The following is a 21055-nucleotide window of genomic DNA, read 5'->3' as shown; positions in this document are numbered from 1 at the left end:
TCATTTGATGTCTTACTGATTAAGCTTTGTTAGCTTGAGATTGATAATGTCATGTAGCAGTAGCACATTTGAGGGCACAGAAAAAGTATTCAGGCATAATCAAAAGAAATAAAATTTAGGAAGAACTGTATGTGTTAGGATTTACTGACAGTGAATTGTTCTGAAAACTACAGTGAAAAGGGGATTCAATTGCTAAACTCTCTTTAAGTTTAATACCATTTTCTGAATAGTTTTTTTGAAAAAAAAATTTTGCTTTTCTCCATTCAAACTGTGAAAGCTGAATAAAAAATAAATAATATAGTCTGAGAGCGTCAGAAAGCTTGCAGTTCCAGGAATATGTACAAAGTAACAATAAAACAATGAAATAAAACATGAAACCGAGGTCCATTCTCTGCCAGGCAATGTGCATCTCTGTCAAAATGGCCAATATACATTTCTTTGACTAGTTCATTTAACAAAGAATAACAGGCCATGGGAATGCTGTCACTTCAGTAAAACATTAAAGCGGCAACCTCATTGCAACCTCAGGTCAGTGGTAGATAACAGCAAGAAACAAGTTAGGTACCTGCTGTGACACCTGCACCAGGCTGAGGTCTAATCAACTGCTGACATGTACTGAATATTTTCTCTTCTGCTGTCATTAGATATAATTGAAAACCGATGGGTGTCCTTCACGTGAATACTGTTTTCAAAATGAGTACTTTAGATGCATTCATTACAGATACATATTATGATACTAACACTTACCCATGTTTAAAAAAATCATGTGAAAGATTCTCTATTCATCCCTTATTCCTAAATGCTTTAGCAGTATTATTTATGTTCCAATTAGTATGGCAAATGAGCCCAAGTAGTTACAAGCCAAGGTCTCATGCACACCTTTCCTACTATGCTGTAAACCTAAAATTGATCTTTGGTTTTAGAGACACAACCAACTAGGGAAACAAAAGCCATCTTCCACTTCTGGCTGGATAAAATGTGCTCCATCCCGTCAGACTGAGACATAATCTTGCTAATACACACATTTGTGACCTCTGAGATTGCATATCACAACACATTAAGTCTAAAAATGGAGTCACATGCTCCAAAAAGACTCCATATGGTACCAAATGCAGCTGTCGGGCTGCTAAGCAACACGGTTTGCCATGGGCACGTCCTCCCATCACTGCCCACCCTGCGCTAGTTGCCAATTGATTGCAGACTCCCATTCAAGGTCTTTGTACGGATTTTCAAAGCTCTTTGTGGAAACGTCACAGACTATGTGAAAGAGCATCTTCTCACTCCTTCTCTTTCTTTCTCTCCCCTCACACTTCTGCCTCTCATGATGGCAGTGTTCCTTAGGAATGATAAGCCTGTTTATCACTCTTAATAGAAAACACAATAGCTAGAAGTGCGGGATCTGAACTGTACAGTTCAAAGACACAAATGGCCACAGAAGTTGTGATGCTTGGCAGTGAGCAAAGAACTCATTTCTTCGATCTGGTTGTTAAATAGCAACTCTAATGCATGCAAACATGCCCAAGCACACACATACACTTTAATCCCAACCCAGCGCTTTGTTTATTTGGATAAGACAAAATACATTTTGAAATACTTGGGTAGTAATGAAATATTAAGGTTGAGTAGTTGATAACAAAAAAGCCCTCAAGTGCCTCAACAGTGGGATAATGAGGGTCTTGCTCAGGAGAGATGGTGCTTGAGGTAAAAAACAATGAAACATCATGTTTCCTCAGGTATAGAGCTCATGGATACTTTATATACAGAGGAGCATAAGATTTCCTGTATTCCTAATAGTGTTTTCCTTCTCTATCGAATTTCCTTTCATTCAGACTTGTTCTTTTTGGTTGTCAGCAATTTTGAAGTATATTTCTTGTGTGCCTTGGTTTTGGCTTAGCAGTGGACTTGACTAGATCTTTATTTCCCCATTATTATCAAGAAGAAATTACCTAGTGATAAACTTGTCAGAAGAGTGTTTATTACTTTCAAAATTCCTGTGTCAATGGCATTAATCTTTTTCTCCTTTCTTTTTGCAGTTTCGATGTAGACAATGGTACGTCATCGGGACGAAGTCCCTTGGATCCCATGACGAGCCCTGGATCAGGGCTAATTCTTCAGGCAAATTTTGTTCACAGTCAACGTAGGGAGTCTTTCCTTTATCGGTCAGACAGTGACTATGACCTTTCTCCAAAGTCCATGTCCAGGAACTCCTCCATTGCCAGTGATATGTAAGTACTTTATAACATACTTTTAGCCTATGTTTTGTCCTTTGTCTTAAGATTTTTCAGCCACAAGAAATTTCATTTAAAAATCAAAGACAGTAATCACTTACGCTACTGAAGTCGAGGCTAATTGTTTGTTTATTTCTTTAATGAAGCTTGTATTTGTTTCTGCAGTTTTCTGAAAGTAAGGATATCATGAGGGTGTACTTGACGTGTTTATGCACTTTATCAGCTTTGACAGAATAATGAAGACAGTCAAAATTGATGTATCAAAACACTAATAAGAACTTTGATTTCCTGGCTGTTAAATTCTTTTCAAGAGAAGTGATACAAACTCACTTTCTGCGTCTTAATGTTCTTAAGAAAAAGATTCCATTTATTTGCACCAGATATTTTAAAGTTTTTAGAGAAAAGATTTACCAGCTGGCAGAAATTAATAAATTCAAGATAGGCAAAAATTATTTCAAATCTCCTTTTAGCTAAATGGCAAAATTTTAACAAAAGGCCTTTGGAAAGTTACTCTATCCTCTCTCACTATTCTTCTGTGATGTGTGTATTTTCTGCTAGTGGATCATACTTTTCAAGTATGTGTAGACCTCAGGGTTGCATGGGAAGTGGAAGTCAGATGCAAATCTCTGTTTATTTGTAAGACACTAAAAACATGTTAAATATTCTAGCTTCTAGTCAGTTAAGTAGTAGAAATTAAGAATAACTATTTTTTTTCTGTTTGTTTGCCTTATCTGCTCCAAATTTCACTGCCAAGTACGTGTTTATGGTTCAATTATAAATCACTAAAATAAAGGACCAGGCTTGTAAATATCCCCTAGTGAACGATGAAATCCAAAGCATTAAAAATCCAACATTTATATAAATGCTGTTTTTTAATGAGGCAAAACCCAATCAATATCCTTTTTAAAAAAATAGCAGTCAGGACGCACAACAAAGGAAAAAGGTTTTCTTAATAACGAGTGAAATTTCACCTGATATTTAACTTGCAGTCATTGTAATTGAACACTCCTGTTTTCAGCTTACTTTTCATTATTAGAAATGTTGACTAGTCCATCTAATTATAGCTCTCTTCCTGTGCAAGTGTCAAGATGAGAAAAACTCATGCCTTTACAAAGGGTTTGTGTAAGGTCCATACCTCAGTTAAGCCCTGTAGATTAAAGTACTTAGTAAGCTTTGTGCTCAGTGTGACCACAGAATCACACAGAATCACAGAATCAATCAGGTTAGAAGAGACCTCTGGGATCACTGAGTCCAACCATTGCCCTGATACCACCATGTCAACTAGACCATGGCACTAAGTGCCATGTCCAGTGTTTTCTTAAACACATCCAGAGATGGTGACTCCACCACCTCCCTGGGGGACCAATTTTGGTTGAGACAAAATGCGTGAGAAAAAGACTATTCCATCTTGCCTTGTCCTAAGTAAAAAGGCATTTCACTTGCAAATAGCGACCCCCCTTCCAGCAAATCTTCCTCTGACAGATAACCTTTCTTTTAGATGGACAAGAGTCAAGCTTTTAGTGTGGCACCTGTGCCACGATACCATTTGGAACGACTTTTATGTTCAGGGGGGCAATCCAGGTCACTGTGTTGCTTAGATGAGTCATTTCAATTAAGAATCCAATTAGTGCTCCATCCTTGAACTCATAATCCACTTCTGTATTTCCTAGAATTCTAGGTAATATTTCAGCACATGGCAGTAAATTGGATAAACAATTGAATTACTGAAACACCGAGCACACTTTTCCCTTTCGATATTTGTATCTATTCTTCCTTTCAACATTTTCTTAAAACACATCTGCATATAAAATTTATTGGACCTCACATCTGGATAGATTTTCACAGTCTCCTGTCACAGCGGAGCTGTTGTACTAAGAAGGTAAATATTCCTGCCACTGTTTAGGATGGGAGTATGTTAGGAAATATAAAAGGTGAGTTGTTTTAACCATGGAATATTAATAATATATCAGTAAGCCTAATTATAATAAGCTTGATTGTTTCACAGAAATTAAGTAAAAGAAAACCAAAGAATGAAAGAGGGGAAAGTTTAAAAAGATGAAATAGTGAGGAAAAAAAATACAGACAAAATACCACAAAGCTCTTTATGTATGGGTTCATGGAGAAACTGGATGTGCTCATGGAAAGGAAACCCAATGAAGATTATTGAAATAGAGAAACCTCTCTGATTCAGGACATTCGTAAATGACGTGGAGGCTGGAAGAGCTGTTAGGGGAAGTACCACACGAATTTTAGATTACTCCTTTGCATCTATCTACATGCTTAATTTTAAGTATTGCGTGTTTCTTAAGCATAAACAAAATATATTACAAAACATACACGTCATTCAGGTAATGCCGATGAATTAGTTGTACATAACAGTTTAACCTAGAATCCCCTGACTCTTCAGTACTTGTGTTACTAACCTCAGTATTTCACTTTGTGAAGCAAAATAGAAAGCAAAAGGCATCCATCTTTTATTGGGAAGAAATATAACATAAAGATTTCTGGCATTTTCATTACTCTCAAGTAGTGTGCTTACAATGATGCATGCCACTTTAGTAGCAGCAGATGAAACAAAAACAAAACTTCAAGATTTTAGTCAAATATGGAGTGTCGTGACCAAAGACAGGCAGTGGATGGCAGTGCTACGGTACTGAATTCATCACTCTGTCATTATTTGTTATTTGCGCTGCTGCAGCAGCTCTGAGCTCCAGCCGAGGAAGGGAACAGAGTCATGCTCAATTCTTTGCAAACCCCAGATGAAAAGATGAAAAAGGTCTGCCACAAACCACTTAAAGTCGAAGCATAAGATGATAACCAAGAGACTAATACAGTCAGATACTATCCCCAGGAGAAGATACAATGTGAGTCCTTATGCCCAAGTAGTAAATCTCACAGAGCAGCCAAAGGGAATTTCATTCAGTGAGTTGAGATGGAAAGTAACAGAAACAAGGGCAAAGAAGGGGGAGGTGGAAAGTTTTTCTAAAATTAGAGACAAAAGTATGTTCTAAAGTGAGGAGACAGGTGAGGTAAGGAGAAGAAGAAAAGACAGGATGAGTGCAAGGATGCTTAGATGAGAGAAGATTAGTGGGACAAACATGGGTGCAGTATGGCACTGATAGAGGCAGAAAAAGCAGATGTATGGTAAGAAAGGAAAAACAAATAAAAAGGAGTGGGAGTCAGTAACATGTTTTTTCAGTTATCTCTTGGAAGAAATAGCATGGTCCTAGAGAGGAAAAAAAAGCAGAACATGGAGATGACATGAGGAGATGAGAAAAAGCCATTCTAAGTTGTGAACTGGAGAGGCAGGTGGTTTAGACAGGCAGATGCAATGTCCAGGCAGGAGAGCACAGATGCATTGTGAAGCCTGGCTGTGGGTTTCCAGCAGAGAGATGAGGATGTGCGAGAGAAGTGAATGAGCAAGCCAGTGAGGATCAGAGAGCCAACATGAGGAATTACAGGGCAGGATCCGTGATGACAAACACAAAAACAATTTTAAAGAGGAGGAGAATAAAGAATGGAAAATTGAAAAAAAAAAAATCCCCAACAGCACAGTTGCAACACTGAGAAATAAGGAAACAGAAGCCAGCTGAAAGATGAGGGAAGTCATCAGTGTTGTACTGGAAGAACTGTCAGGTTTACTTTTGAAGGCATCAGTGAAGCAGGGAGCTCTGAATGTGGATGTCTTGCAGAGGTGGCCTGATTACTTAATACTCACCTGTTTGAACTGCTGTTGGTGCTCAGACCTTGCAAATGCAGACAGAGGTGGCAGTGGTAACACTTTTTACGTCTTTCTTGCTAAGGGATCACTGCTCTGATTAATGGAGCATGAGATCGAATTTGTAGAGAATCACAGTTTTAGCAAAAAATAGGTCTCTAGCCAGGTTAAAAAATGGATTATTCAGTGAAGTCATTAGCACTCTCATGAACACTAGAAAGAAGCCAATAAGCAGTCCCCTACCTAGGGCAGAGCCCATCTTTTAACTGCCACTCTAAAGGGAGAAAAGCATGTGTAGTCCTCCTGTGACCCTGAAGAAGCAGACCAGAGTGTAGCAGACCAGACCAGAGGACCAAGACACTCTCAGTACAGAAGTCTGTCTGAGCTCCACTACGTCTTCTGAATGTATCTAGGGGAAAAGGTATGTGACAATGAGCACTGCTTAAGTCTACCCTTTTCCCATTTCCACAAGGTCACAGAACACAGCTTGGCAGCAACATCCTGGTCTTTCCAGGACTTGGCCAACTGAACCTCACTCAGTGAAAAAGTAGCTGGTGTGGGGAGTTTTATAGGCATCTTTAGAGAGGCTTAGCACTGTTTCCTTGATCAGGCGAAATATCAATGTAAGCTCTAATTAGTATAATTACACAAAATGTGCTAATTTCTATTAAAACTTGATGCCATCTTTTAAGCACCAGAACTCAGCCAGGGAATACTGACTGTAGGGAACTGCAGGGTTATTGACCTGGTGATCTGCTAAATGGCCAAATGGCCACGAGTCCACCCATTCCCCAAACTGGCCAGCCTACTGCTATTCTGCCAATACCTTCTGTAGATAGTAGCATCCCTCTGCTGCTGTCCCTGGTAAAACAAATGTCAAGGGGATGCAATTTACTCCAGGATTTTTTCCCTGTAACTAAGTATTATCCTGATTTCTCCTAGAGGACATGCTGGTTTACAGACTGTATTTGAACGTATCTGTAAACCTTGGCTCCATGTTTACCAAAAAAAAAAAACAACCCACCACCAAAACCTCTCTTTGAATAATAAAACTCAAATGTGGACTACTTTGGAATAAAAGGAGCCTCTGTAGTCTGATAAACATGGATACTGACACAGAGAGATTTGGGTTGTTTTCTCAAGATGAATTATCCCCTTCTCCAATACCTGGAGAACTAGTTGTGGGATTTTTAATTTGTGTGGGTATTTTTTTCCAAAACAAAGACAAAATAATCTGTAATTTTGCAAGGAATAAAGAATAACAGAATTATTCTGGCTGCAAAAATTACCATAAATAAAGAAGTATTCCAAGGTAGGGAGTTCCCTTGTTTGTCAGTGACTGTCAGACCTGGTCTTGACCTGAAGCTGCTAATGGGCTGAAATGTCCGGTTAACTGGCATGTGGAACAACCGCCAGAGAAGAGAATCTTTGAGGTAAACTCTAACACAGGTTTCCCAGTTCTGCACAGTCTGCTCAGCTTTTAAAAAAATTACATTATATTCAATCTAGATCAGATTCATAAAGGGAATGTACTTTAAAATAATGGCAGACAAAGATGGCAAACCTGGACAGTTAATAAGGTTCACCTGAGCCTTTAGTATGCCAATAAAATCATGAAATGAGGATATATTTTCTCATCCAGAACAGGAAGTGAAATTACTAGTGATACAGCTTATTCTTTTGCTTCTGAGCCAGGAAGGCCTCGATTTATTAACAAAATGCTGTGAGTATGTATCTGAAGTTACAGAGGGAAAAAACCTTTTTCCTAGGTTCTGGCCAAGACTCTAGGAAAGCAGCAAAGACATGCAGTTACTGAGCACAGAGGGTTGTGATCAGCGGTGCTCAGTCTAGTTGGAGGCCTGTGGCTAATGGTGTTTTCCAGGGGTCAGTACTGGGTCTGGTCCTGTTCAACTTATTCATCAATGACCTGGACGAAGGAACAGAGTGTACACTCAGCAAATTTGCTGATGACACAAAACTGGGAGGGGTGGCCGATACACCAGAATGCTGTGCTGCCATTCAGCGAGACCTGGACAGGCTGGAGAGCTGGGCGGAGAGGAACCTAATGAAGTTCAACAAAGGCAAGTGTAGAGTCCTGCACCTTGGGAGGAATAACCCCATGCACCAGTACAGGTTGGGGGCTGATCTGCAGAGAAGGACCTGGGTGTTCTGGTGGACAACAAGTTCACCATGAGTCAGCAATGTGCCCTTGTGGCCAGGAAGGCCAATGGTATCCTGGGGTGCATTAGGAAGAGTGTGGCCAACAGGCCAAGGGAGGTTATCCTGCCCCGCTACACGGCCCTGGTGAGGCCACATCTGGAGTACTGTGTCCAGTTCTGAGCCCCGCAGTTCAAGATAGATAAGGAACTACTGGAGAGAGTCCAGCGGAGGGCTACAAAGATGATCAGAGGACTGGAGCATCTCTCTTATGAGGAGAGAATGAGAGAGCTGGGTCTGTTCAGCTTGGAGAAGAGAAGACTGAGAGGGGATCTTATCAATGCTTACAAATACCTTAGGAGTGGGTGTCAAGAGGATGAGGCCAGACTCTTCTCAGTGGTGCCCAGTGACAGGACAAGGGGCAATGGGCTCAAGCTGAAACATGGGAAGTTCCATCTGAATATGAGAAGGAACTTTTTTACTTTGAGGGTGACAGAGCACTGGAACAGGCTGCCCAGGGAGGTTGTAGAGTCTCCTTCTCTGGAGATATTCAAAAGCCGCCTGGACGCGACCCTGTGCAATGTGCTCTAGGTGAACCTGCTTTGTCAGGAGGTTGGACTAGATGATCTCCAGAGGTCCCTTCCAACCCATAACCATTCTGTGATTCTGTGTGTGTATGTGTGTGAGCAGAGTAATTGCACCTTGGTTTAACAAATTAGAAATAATTGTCTTTCTTTCCAGATAAACTGCTCTTGAAATTCCCTATGATTTACTGGATTTTTTTCTCAGAATCTGTGATATTATTATATCACAGATATTATTGGCTGAAAAGAGCCAGTTAAACTTAAGTCTGGCTTTAAAAAAATCTTGTAAGATGCATCTTCTATGTGTATTTAAGCTTAGAAACAATTTTTAATGAAAAAATACATTAAATTGCTTGAGACATTTATTTATCCATGGAAAGAAATGTACTTGCATGCCTTTAGGAAAAATAGGCCAATATTTTGCTTCATTGGGTTTTGCTTTTTTGTTCTTAAGATTTTTTAAATTGAAGAAATCTCCAGGTTGCAGCTTAAATGAAGCTGAGTGATTAGTAAGTCACTTACAATCATTTTTGAGTTATAAACAAAACATTTTGAAAAAAGACCACTGTGTTCTTTCAGTTGCTTGGGACATTTTACAAATGGAATGCAAAACAAAGAACTCAGTAATATCCAGTTTGCTTAAACTGAAATAATAAGTTTGCGCTAACTTCATTTGTTGACCAAGAAATCAGTTATGTTGTAAACAAAAAAGGAATATTTTCGCATTAAGAAGGCTTCTTTTGATCTGCTTTTTAATTCAGGAGATTCTAAGGTGTTCTAATATGCCTTTATATGGTTGTAGAATATGAAATGCAAATTGACTTTATCTTACGTTCAGACAATACAGATTCATTTCTGGTTTTATGTCTGAACGCTAAAACCCAATTATTTTCCAAATACAACTCTCAGTTGTTTAACACATCACTTCCCCTTCAAACGCTTTTAACCTGTCAAGCGTTTTTTTTCCTTTCTTTTGGAGATAATGGATGTTTGAAACAAAATGGCAAGTTACTGCTCCTGTGCTAAACAAAGCAGCTTGAATTCCTAAACCTCTTCAGTCAAAGGTGGCATGTTATTAAAAACATGGTACCGAAACTGATTCTTAGCTGGGATTTCAGCTTGCTACGCAGATCTGCAGCGGAGGGAAGGGAGGATGGGTGTGTTTTGTGTGTGCGCACGTGTGCGCGCAATACTGAATGATGGGAGCAGTGTGGAGAAAGGGAACTTTGTAAAGAGGGGCTCAAATGTTTTTGGGGATGCCTCTTAGACTGTTGTTCCAGCTCAGTGATCACCTGCATGTGCAAGCTGAATTGATTTCACAACCCAGAAGGACATTAGTTCTTGTTTCACCCTTCAGGGCATAAAGAACGCTCTGTATGCTTGCAATGGCACTAATGCTGTGTTAGCTGTAGAGTTCGTTCCCTGAAAACGGACAAACTGAAATTCTGATGGTTTTGCCTTGTTTTTCTTGAAGTCTTCTTGTTTCTTCTTACATGCATACATTTAGGAGCCTTTGAATTTGGTTACGGAACAAACTTGAGGCTGAGACAATCTTCCTGTGGCGGGCTGAGAGCAAGCTCGCTGAGGCTAGGAAGTTACCTTGAGGAAGTGATGTTCTCAGCAGCTCTGCTGTCATTGCTTTTAGATAGGAAATCTTTCAGCCTGCATCAGTAGGAGATTCACATGGAAAGTCACATATTCTTATTCTTCAGAAGTAATACAATTGTATGAGTTCTCAAGCATATGGGACAGGGACACGCAAGCAACCAAATACCTGTCACGGTTTAAAGCTGGGCTGGCTATTAAACCTGTGGCAGATGCTCTCTGTTAACCCACCCCCCACTCACCCCCCAAAGGGAAAGGGAAAGGGAAAAGGAAGAGAGACTTCAGGGTTGTAAAGTTAAAACAGTTTTAATAAACTATAATAATGAAAAAGAGTATAATAATAATATTGGAATAATCAAATATATACAAATATATACAAAACCAAAATCGAGCTCCCCCGATGCCGGCCACGTCACCACCGGCACTGCAGGGCAGGCTCCGGGAAGGCCCAGGCTGGGCCCAGCGATGGTCAAGAGCTGGATTCGGGGATGCACGGATCGGGGTCGGGGGCAGCAGGAACACAGAGTCCTCTTCGGACACCGGCCATAGCAGAAAGGGAATGAGACCCTCGCGATCCCCCCACTTTATACCGAGAATGACGTGTATGGGATGGAATACCTCATTGGTCAATTTTGGGTCACCTGTCCTGTCCGCTCCTCCCTGCAGGTGCAACCCCCCTTAGGCTCTTCACTCGTAAGCAGTGAGGAATTTAGCAGTGACCTTGGTTTTTCTAAGAATAAGTACAGCAAGAGCCTTTCTGCATAACATCCCTACCGGTGCCTCAGCGATAACTACAAACTTGGAGTGTTATAAGTCCTGGAAGCAGACACTGTCTGCAAAACATGCAGTTAGTTTCAGAAAGTGCAGTTACTTAGAAGAGACTTAGCTGAAAGTAAAAATCACTGAAAGGAAAATTGGCCTGGTTTAGGCCAAACCAGAACATGGTTATAAGCAGTTCAAGGTAATACATTTTATTTTTATTTGCAACAAGCTAAGAGCTTATGTGTGTCAGCTAATGCAATCAAAACTGATTACTAGTAACTCATTAAGCTGCACTAACTTGATTGCTTCCAGTCATATGTGCACACCCACTCATTAATTTACTCTAACCTGAGCAGAAAACAAACCTATCCTTTAGTCACTGATGCTTGTTTGTTTTACAGCCTTGCTTAGAGCTAAATGATGATTTCTGTTGTATGAACAGTCCAATAATGTCACTGCTGAATTGACCTGGACTCTTCTGATTGAGTTCAGCTCTTTTCTGGTTCAAATTCCTACATCCAGCCCCTCCTTCAATGCACAAACCAAACGCCCACACTTCAGTAGCTTCTTTTCCCTTGCCATCACCTCAGTGACCATCAAGCAGACTGGCTTCTGATTTTAGAAGGAAAACCACCTGCACCAGTGAAACACTCTGGCAAGTCCATGCTCTGTTCTCTAGGACTGAATAATTCTCTATCAGACTTAATGCAGGCCAGTTGCTCAGACTTGTCCACCATTCTTCTGTCATCTAAATGGTCTGCTGTATTATGGTAAGATTAATGCACTGAAGCTTGGTGGCTTTTTGGGGCAATATGATACAGGTGATTTCTTGAGTTGTCCTGTGTTTTCATCTCTTGCACATCATGCTGGCATCCTTCTGTGATGGCCCACTACATCAGTATCTACATGATTTCCTCAGGCAGATTACCCCAGTCATGTGTGAGAGCAGTCTCTTTGCAAAATGTTTAAGCTTCCTAAGCAAAGAGTAGTTGGGTCTGACACAAGAGGCCTTGATCTTCCTTGAACTCTTCCAAAGGTGCTATGATACTTTCATGGGAGATGGAAGAAGCCTGGTAGTGTTCCCATAGCATATTATATGGAATGGAGAAAAACAGTAACACTTCCCGCTCTTTGAGTTAGTTATCTGATTTTGATTACCACCCATCCAGCAATCCTGAATTAAGCTTCTGGATTTGACGGGTCTTGGTTCAGATCACTATCACTGAGAGGTAGTTAGCTGCCCTTACTGCCCAGCAAAGTCTCTTATTTCTAGTCATCTCAAAAGCACAGGCACGGTGATATGATGCTGGTGCTGCACAGTAAGGTACACAGGTAACCAGATAATACTTCCTGATACTGCCTGGATTAAATCTAAAAATACTGATTTAAAAACACCTTGGTGTTCACTGTTCCTTTCCAGTCCTTTAGTCTGTAATGGATATGATCATTCTGTCTTTCCAAGTCTTGAGAGAGCTTCTCACCCTGGGTGTTAATGCAGTTCAATTGGAAGTAAGATTGTAATTTGGGTAACCTAACATTGACGACTTCAGCAGAGCAGACTCCAGGTATTCAAAGGCTTCTTTCAAACCTAATAAGTGTATCTTAGGAACTGAGATGCTAAAAAGGTGGCGTGAAAAATTAAAGTACTTTCTTGTACAAAATATCCATTATAACTGGAAAGCTCCAGCTATGTTAGTACATGGCGTATCTTGGTGTGTATTAGCCATGTGTAATAATCCACACTTGTATTGAGTTGTCTTTTGGATCTCTGATCGTAAGGCGACCAAGTATTGTTTTCTTCATCAACGTGCCATAGTGGAGTAATTTGATTTGTGCTCCATCTGAAGTTAATCAGGGCGTTTGGAAACACTTGTATCTGCAGTATTTGCTAGTGAGATTTATGCTAGAGAAATGGTTTTTCCCTTTGGTGTGTCTTCCTAAGTCTAACTTGCTTAGTTAGATAGTCCAAGGAGAACTACTATGACCAGCCTTGCTTTTGGCTGGGATAATGGACTTCTCAGGGACTGTGACTTTTCTGAGCCCATCATCTTCCATCTGGTTAAGCTCAATTGAAATTAAGTAGATTGAACTCTCCAGAATTCCCAATGTTACAGCAACACTTCTGACTAATTAGGGCAAGCTCTTTTGCTGTATTAGAAAGAAATATCAGAAGGACAAAACTGCACAGTGTTACAGAAAAATATCGTGTTCAGAAACACTCAGACAGTAGCTGACAAGAGTCTGCTTCATTCAGAATCTAGTTTTTGTCTGCTGTGTAATAGAACAAGTGGTTTCAAGTAGTTCTTTGTAAAAATCCTTTAAGGTACACATTCCCAGAAATAAAGAAATGCTCTGGGAAAAACATCCCCCTCCTCTGTAGTTCGTGACTCCATCAACAATTTCAATTGCTTGCTCTCTCAACCCTAAATCCCAACCTGCCCCCAGTGTTGAGGTCTCTAGTCCCTGCTTTAGATGCCTGATCATCCCCCAAATGCAGCGGCGGCGGCAGCGGCAGCGGCTGAGGTTGGTGTGGGGAGAGATCGGGCCGTGGCGGGCGGGCGGTTTCTGTGCGGTTTCCGTGCAGCTGCCCGGAGCAGCAGCCCGAGACCCGCCTGGAGCTGGAAGTTCCCGGCAACGAATCAGGAGAGGAGGGGGCGTAGCCGGAGGCACCGCAGGAGATTTAAACGCGGTGAAACCATAACAAACAGCCAGTTGGCAACGGCAACGGCAGCAGTAGCGGCTGAGGTTGGTGGGGGGAGAGATCGGGCCGTGGCTGGCAGGCGGTTTCCGTGCTCGGGGGGGCCCGGAGCAGCAGCCCGAGACCCGCCTGGAGCCGGAAGTTCCCGGCAACGAATCAGGAGAGGAGGGGGCGTAGCCGGAGGCACCGCAGGAGATTTAAACGCGGTGAAACCATAACAAACAGCCAGTTGGCAACGGCAACGGCAGCAACGGCGGCAGCAGTGGCGGCGGCAGCGGCGGCGGCAGCGGCTGAGGTTGGTGTGGGGAGAGATCGGGCCGTGGTGGGCGGGTGGTTTCCGTGCTCGGGGGGGCCCGGAGCAGCAGCCCGAGACCCGCCTGGACCCAGAAGTTCCCGGCAATGAATCAGGAGAGGAGGGGGCGTAGCACCACCCCCTGTTGATCGGGTGATAAAGAGCCTCTGGGAGGGCAGGGACTAGTCCCTGGCCAGAGGGGAGAGGGGGAGTCAGCAGTGACTGACCGGGTGAGTCATCAGTGACTGTGTGTGTCCCAGGGCGGAGGAGAGCACAGCCCCAGGGGCGTGGCAGTTTGCACAGCAGTTCTCGCAGGCAGGGCGGCGAGCAGGGTAGGCGGGCAGGCAGGTATGGTTTCCACTCGGCGGGGCCCTAAGTCCCTTGCCAGAAAAGACATGGCAACCCAAACGGACCTGCCGCGGAAGCATGCAGAGGTGCAGGTGGCAGGCTGCAGGGAGTGCCAGAGCCTGGCCCTGGCACTCGAGGGTAACGGAGACCTCACCTGTGTGAGGTGCGAACAGGTCGACGACCTGATCTCCTTGGTGGCCCAGCTCAAGGAGGAGGTGGAAAGGTTAAGGAGTGCAAGAGCATCCCAGGAAGAAGATGGCGGGCAGTGCTGTTCCCTGCCTGTCCTGGGGAAAACGGATGGGCCTAATGCTCCCTGGGTAGTGGAGGATCCTCTTCCTCCTCCACAAGGAGCAGGAGGAGACCTAGGGGATGGGGGAAAATGAAGGCAGGTCCCTGCTCGGGGTGGCAGGCAAATCCCATCCCGACCTTCCTCCCCTCCCTACGTTCCCCTGCAGAGTAGGTATGAGGAGCCTGAGCGTCTTCCTGAGTGTCAGGAAGATACAAATCTAGGTGAAAGACCCTCTACGGGGCTACGTAAACAGAAGCAGCCGAGTAAGAGGGTTGCAACCAGCTCCAAAAAGGAGAAAAGAAAAGTAATTGTTATAGGCGACTCCCTGCTAAGGGGAACCGAGGGCCCCATATGCAGGCCAGACCCGACTCACAGGGAAGTCTGCTGCCTCCCAGGGGCACGGGTAAGGGATGTTGCCAGGAGGATTCCTCAACTGGTGAGGCCCTCTGACTACTACCCACTATTAGTATTCCAGGTGGGTAGGGATGAGATTGAAGAGAGAAGTCCCAGGGCAATCAAAAGGGACTTCAGGGCCCTGGGGCGTTTGGTAAAGGGGGTAGGTGCGCAGGTGATATACTCTTCAATTCCTTTGGTATTTGGTGAAAATAGGGAAAAGACTATGAAAGTACAACAGATTAATATGTGGCTAAGAGACTGGTGCTGGAGGTGGGATTTTGGGTTTGTTGACCACGGGGCGGCTTTCATGACACCGGGCCTGCTTATGCCGGATGGGGAACAGCTGAATCAGAAGGGGAAAAGGGTTATGGCCCAGAAGTTGGCAGGGCTGATCAAGAGGTCTTTAAACTAGGTTCGATGGGGGAGGGGGATAAGACCAGGGCAGCCACAAATGAACCTAGGGGTGACAGGCCTGTGTCGGGGGCAAGGCCGCTAGCCCAGCTGAAGTGCGTTTATACCAATGCATGCAGTATGGGCAACAAACAGGAAGAGCTAGAGGCCACTGTACAGCAGGAAGGTTATGATGTGGTTGCCATCACAGAAACGTGGTGGTATGACTCTCATGACTGGAGTGCAACTATGGATGGCTATAAGCTCTTTAAGAGGGACAGGCGAAGCAGGAGAGGTGGTGGGGTAGCGCTATATGTTAGGGAGTGCTTGGACTGTGTTGAAATTGAGGAAGATGGTGAGGATGACAAGGTTGAATGTTTATGGGTGAAGATCGGGGGAAGGTCGGCAGGGCGGACATTACAGTGGGAGTCTGTTATAGACCACCCAACCAGGACGAGCAGGCGGATGAGGCGTTTTACAAGCGGCTGTCAGAAGCCGCCCGGTCGCCGGCCCTTGTACTCGTGGGTGACTTCAACTTGCCGGATGTCTGCTGGAAATACAACATGGCAGAGAGGAAGCAATCTAGGAGGTTCCTAGAATGTGTGGAGGACAACTTCCTCATGCAAGTGGTAAATGAGCCCACTAGAGGAGGGGCCCTGCTTGACCTGTTGTTTGTGAACAGAGAAGGACTAGTGGGAGATGTGAGGGTCGGTGGCCGTCTTGGGAGTAGCGACCATGAAATGTTAGAGTTTTCGATAGTGGGGGAAGTAAGGAGGGGCAAGAGCAGAACTCCTGCCTTAGATTTCCGGCGGGCTGACTTTAGCCTGTTTAAGAGGCTGGTGGACCGAGTCCCTTGGGAATTGGTCCTGGAGGGCAAAGGAGTCCAGGAAGGCTGGACATGCTTCAAAAGCGAATTGTTAAATATTCAGGAGCAGGCTGTCCCAGTCTGTAGGAAGGCAAGCCGTAGGGGAAAAAGACTGGCCTGGTTAAACAGGGAACTTAGACTAGAACTTAAGGAAAAAAAGAGAGCCTACTTGCTCTGGAAGAAGGGTCGGGTAACTTGGGAGGTCTATAGGGACGTGGCCAGGTTGTGTAGGGAGAAGATTAGAAGGGCCAAAGCTCAATTAGAGCTCGATTTGGCTGCTACAGTCAAAGACAATAAAAAAAGCTTTTACAAATACATCAACAGCAAAAGGAGGGTCAAGGAGAGCCCCCACCACTTGCTGAATGAGGAGGGTAGTGTAGTGTCAGGGGATGAGGAAAAGGCAGAAGTGCTCAATGCCTTCTTTGCCTCGGTCTTTAATGTCAAGACCGGTTGTCCTCAGGAGACTCGGCCCCCAGAGCCTGAAGTTAGGGACGGGGGGCTGTGTGAACCTCCCAGGATCCAGGAGGAGACAGTTAGTGACCTGCTGTGCCAGTTGGACACCCACAAGGCTATGGGCCCGAATGGGATTCACCCCAGAGTAATGAAAGAACTGGTAGATGAACTTGCCAAACCACTCTCGATTATCTACCGGCAGTCCTGGTTAACTGGAGAAGTTCCAGCTGACTGGAAATTAGCAAATGTAACGCCCATCTACAAGAAGGGTCGGAAGGACGATCCAGGGAACTATAGGCCTGTCAGCCTGACCTCGGTGCCAGGCAAGGTGATGGAACAGATCATCCTGAGTGCCATTACACAGCACATGCAGGACAATCGGGGCATCGGGGCCAGCCAACATGGATTCATGAAAGGCAGGTCCTGCTCGACCAACCTGGTCTCCTTCTATGACAAAGTGACCCGCTTAGTAGATGAGGGCAGGGCTGTGGATGTAGTCTATCTAGACTTCAGTAAGGCATTCGACACTGTCTCCCACAGCATCCTCCTGGACAAACTTGCTGCCCGGGGCTTGGATGGGTGGACTCTTAAATGGGTTAAAAACTGGCTGGATGGCCGAGCCCAGAGAGTGGTGGTGAATGGGGCAAAGTCCAGCTGGCGGCCGGTCACTAGTGGTGTTCCCCAGGGCTCAGTTCTGGGGCCGGTGCTGTTCAATATCTTTATAGATGATCTAGACATAGGGATTGAGTGCACCCTCAGCAAATTTGCAGATGACACCAAGCTGGGTGGGAGTGTCGATGGGCTGGAGGGTAGGAAGGCCCTTCAGAGGGATTTGGACAGGTTAGATAGATGGGCCGAGACCAACAGCATGAGGTTCAACAAGAACAAGTGCCAGGTATTACACTTCGGCCACAACAACCCCATGCAGCTCTACAGGCTGGGGGAAGAGTGGTTAGAAAGCGGCCCGGTGGAAAGAGACCTGGGGGTGCTGATCGACAGCCGGCTAAACATGAGCCAGCAGTGTGCCCAGGTGGCCAAGAAGGCCAATGGCATCCTGGCCTCTATTAGGAATAGTGTAGCCAGCCAGTCTAGGGAAGTGATCGTCCCTCTCTACTCAGCACTGGTGAGGCCGCATCTTGAGTACTGTGTTCAGTTCTGGGCCCCGCACTTCAAGAAAGATGTTGAGGTGTTGGAGCGAGTCCAGAGGAGGGCGACCAAGCTGGTGAAGGGTCTGGAGGGTCTGACCTGTGAGGAGCGTCTGAGGGAGCTGGGGTTGTTTATCCTGGAGAAGAGGAGGCTCAGAGGTGACCTTGTTGCAGACTACAACTACCTGAAGGGAGGTTGTAGTGAAGTGGGAGTTGGCCTCTTCTCCCGGGCAACTAGCGATAGGACAAGAGGGCACAGCCTCAAGCTTCGCCAGGGGAGGTTCAGGTTGGACATCAGGAAGAATTTCTTTACAGAAAGGGTTATTAGACATTGGAATGGGCTGCCCAGGGAGGTGGTGGAGTCACCATCTCTGGATGTGTTTAAGAAAAGACTGGACATGGCACTTAGTGCCATGGTCTAGCTGACAGGGTGATGTAGGGGCAGCGGTTGGACTTGATGATCCCTGAGGTCTCTTCCAACCTGGTTGATTCTGTGATTCTGTGATTCTGTGATTCTGTGAAATGGCACTCAGCCTTTCAGTGAGATGCAAATCACTGACAATCCACTGACTATCTGGGAAAAGCTGTAAGCCAGTTTTGGTCACACCTCACAATGTGGGCACAACATTGAGAGGTGTCTCTTATTCCCAGTCAGCCTTAGCTTTTGGAGCCAGGCCTGGGCTTTCTCATATTAGGACCAGAAAATTGTTTCTGAAGTCTTTAGAAATTGAGATTATATGACTTAAGCACTATTCCTGCAGAAGAAACTAATTTGTGGCGCTGTGATTTCTGACTCCACAAAATCAGTGTTACAAATCAACTCATTTGGATTCTCCGAATGCAGATGATGATAAAGTGCAAGCTGCGTGGAGCAGCCAGCCACCCCTCCTGCTTGCTGTCCTTAGAGTACAGCTTCTGCTGGCTTGTGTCATTACATGATGTTTCCATTACTGTATCAGAGTGCAATCTAGAATCAGATACCACTGCTGCTAAAATCTGAATCTGAGCAACACACATATTTTCACCATACTTAATTCATATGTTTCTTGTGTGTTTATTTGGCTTCACCTATAAAATGTTTTTGGGGCAGGAAAAACATTTCTAATTCTAGCAATTAGGGTAAGTGATCACCTTACTCTCTGTTCTGCATTTGTGGTTTTGCACATGGTATATTTGCGTTCCAGCATGTATGCAAGCAAAACACGAATGTCCCATCAAAGCTGTATTTATAGCATGTTATTGGACAGTAAGTCTGAATCAGCCTTGTATACAGAAATGAGTGTATGTCGTGTTTAATCCAAATTTAGATGTTTACACTGAAAAAGGAGGCTGCAATAGATTTTCTGGTTCAAATAGAAGACTACTTTCATGCTCATCTTCTTTCCTATTTTGTGCATTGTGTTTAGACAGTATGGATTTTCCCTTGCTTTTATGTTTGCTGTTTCTATATTTAAAAAAAAAAAAAAAAGCCCAAAACCAACTCTGTGAAAATGGAGTCAATTCTTGTGACAATGTGACAAAAGCCTTAGTTCTTGCTGTGGAGCACAGTGCAGGGATTCCAGACAGCCACTGTCCCCTAGGGCTTTTCAAAGTCTGTGGGCAGCTTTATTCTTTCAAATAGGCTATGTCCCATTTGTAGCCAGAGAATCCAATACAGACTATGCCAGCTGGATTTAAAGCCTGACAGGCATCTTCAGCCAGTACTTATCCTGGGGAGATAAGTGAGTTTTTCATTCAAATAGAGCAGCATGGCAAACTAGTATAATCATGCTTTAAACTGATACAAAGTGTCAAGATTCTTTCCACTAGTCTTATAATTTATGCTATAAAATTGTATCAAGATTAGTCAGGAATTTTCTTTTGCCCATATCTTGTCCATGAAAAGGTACGTGTCAGTTTGGTGTAAATATGCTTGTACATATTTAGACAAAGCTCTTATTTATCCTGTTTATGTCTTCCATCTGCAATACGTGTCCTCAAGATCACTCACTTGGTATTCTTCATGTGTGTCTAGAAAGTCTTAACCTGAGTTTATTATGGCATTTATGAAGACAAACTTTATTCAGGACCCTCCCTGCGAAGCTCCACACTGGAAGGTGCAGACTCACATTTTTAGTGGTCTCTAAGGTCTGGGACTCACGTCTTCTTAATGTGTATCTTGACTTTTTTTCTGACCATATTGAAAAAACACACTCTGTTTTTTAACTGTATCCTCACAGGTCTGCAGAATGTCTCTCTAGCTACTCCTCTTAGTAGATGATTATATTAAATTATACCAACTTAATTAAGATATAAAAGTTATGTAGTCACCCTGTCTATCCTTGTGTTAATCTTCCTGCCCGCTTCTTTCTCTGTCCATGCATGCATCTCTAAGTTCCTTTTTAGTGAGGGCAAAGTTAATTACTGTCCTGTAATTGGGATAGAAGAGACAAATTAATGCCAATCTTGAGGAAAGGAAGCAAAATTTTTGTACTTTTTATTTGGCAACAGTCAGCTGAACATGTTCATCTAACTTCTGACTTAGCACAGCACTTTTATCTCTTCTCCAGGGTGGAAACCATCATAGGTTACACGGGGTGAGTTCAAGTATGTCCCATAGGAAAGGTTAGGAAGCAAAACCCTGCAAATTTGGAGGTGGCCAGGCTTCATCACTTTGAAGTGGTAAATAACTTGCAAGGCATTATATAATCTTTGGACTGCTAATGGAAATTTGGCCTGTGTTTTATGTAACAGCGATTTATCTCGTGTGGACTGTTGTGTGCTTTAGCAGTCCTTTTTGGTGGTGGTGGATTTGATCATTTTAAATTTTGGGGCTATGTGAAAATTATTCTGCTTTCAAATCTGTCTTTCTTTTGAAAAATTAATATGTGAACAAGTTTGCCAGGCATTCTAGTTAACAGAGTCTAACGCTGATGTGAACAATTTCTTCTAACCTTAAAGGTTAACAGTTCTGTCTATATTTAGAAGCTTGTGATATATTGCACAGGGTTTACGCTCCTTGTTGCTGCTTCTGTATATAGATGTGTGGCACTAACTTGTCCAAAATCCAGACAGAAATCTATCAGCTTCTGTATCATCTGAAAAGAAAACAGCAGGACACTCATACATTGTAGTGTTTACTACAC

At 43.7% G+C, this 21055-nt stretch overlaps 1 protein-coding gene across 4 annotated transcripts in view; it reads left to right on the top strand.

The window, feature by feature from the left end:
* Positions 1-21055, top strand: part of PDE4D (phosphodiesterase 4D) — a 564892-nt gene that overhangs the window by 426385 nt on the left and 117452 nt on the right. For all 4 annotated transcript variants that reach the window (XM_068422799.1, XM_068422800.1, XM_068422802.1 and 1 more), the window contains one exon: positions 2034-2225. In XM_068422799.1, coding sequence (XP_068278900.1) covers positions 2034-2225 — 192 coding nt within the window. The remainder of the gene's footprint in view (positions 1-2033; positions 2226-21055) is intronic.

The sequence above is a fragment of the Nyctibius grandis genome, chromosome Z (assembly GCF_013368605.1).
Source record: "Nyctibius grandis isolate bNycGra1 chromosome Z, bNycGra1.pri, whole genome shotgun sequence".
Taxonomy (NCBI): domain Eukaryota; kingdom Metazoa; phylum Chordata; class Aves; order Nyctibiiformes; family Nyctibiidae; genus Nyctibius; species Nyctibius grandis.
This window is presented reverse-complemented; position numbering and strand designations above follow the sequence as displayed.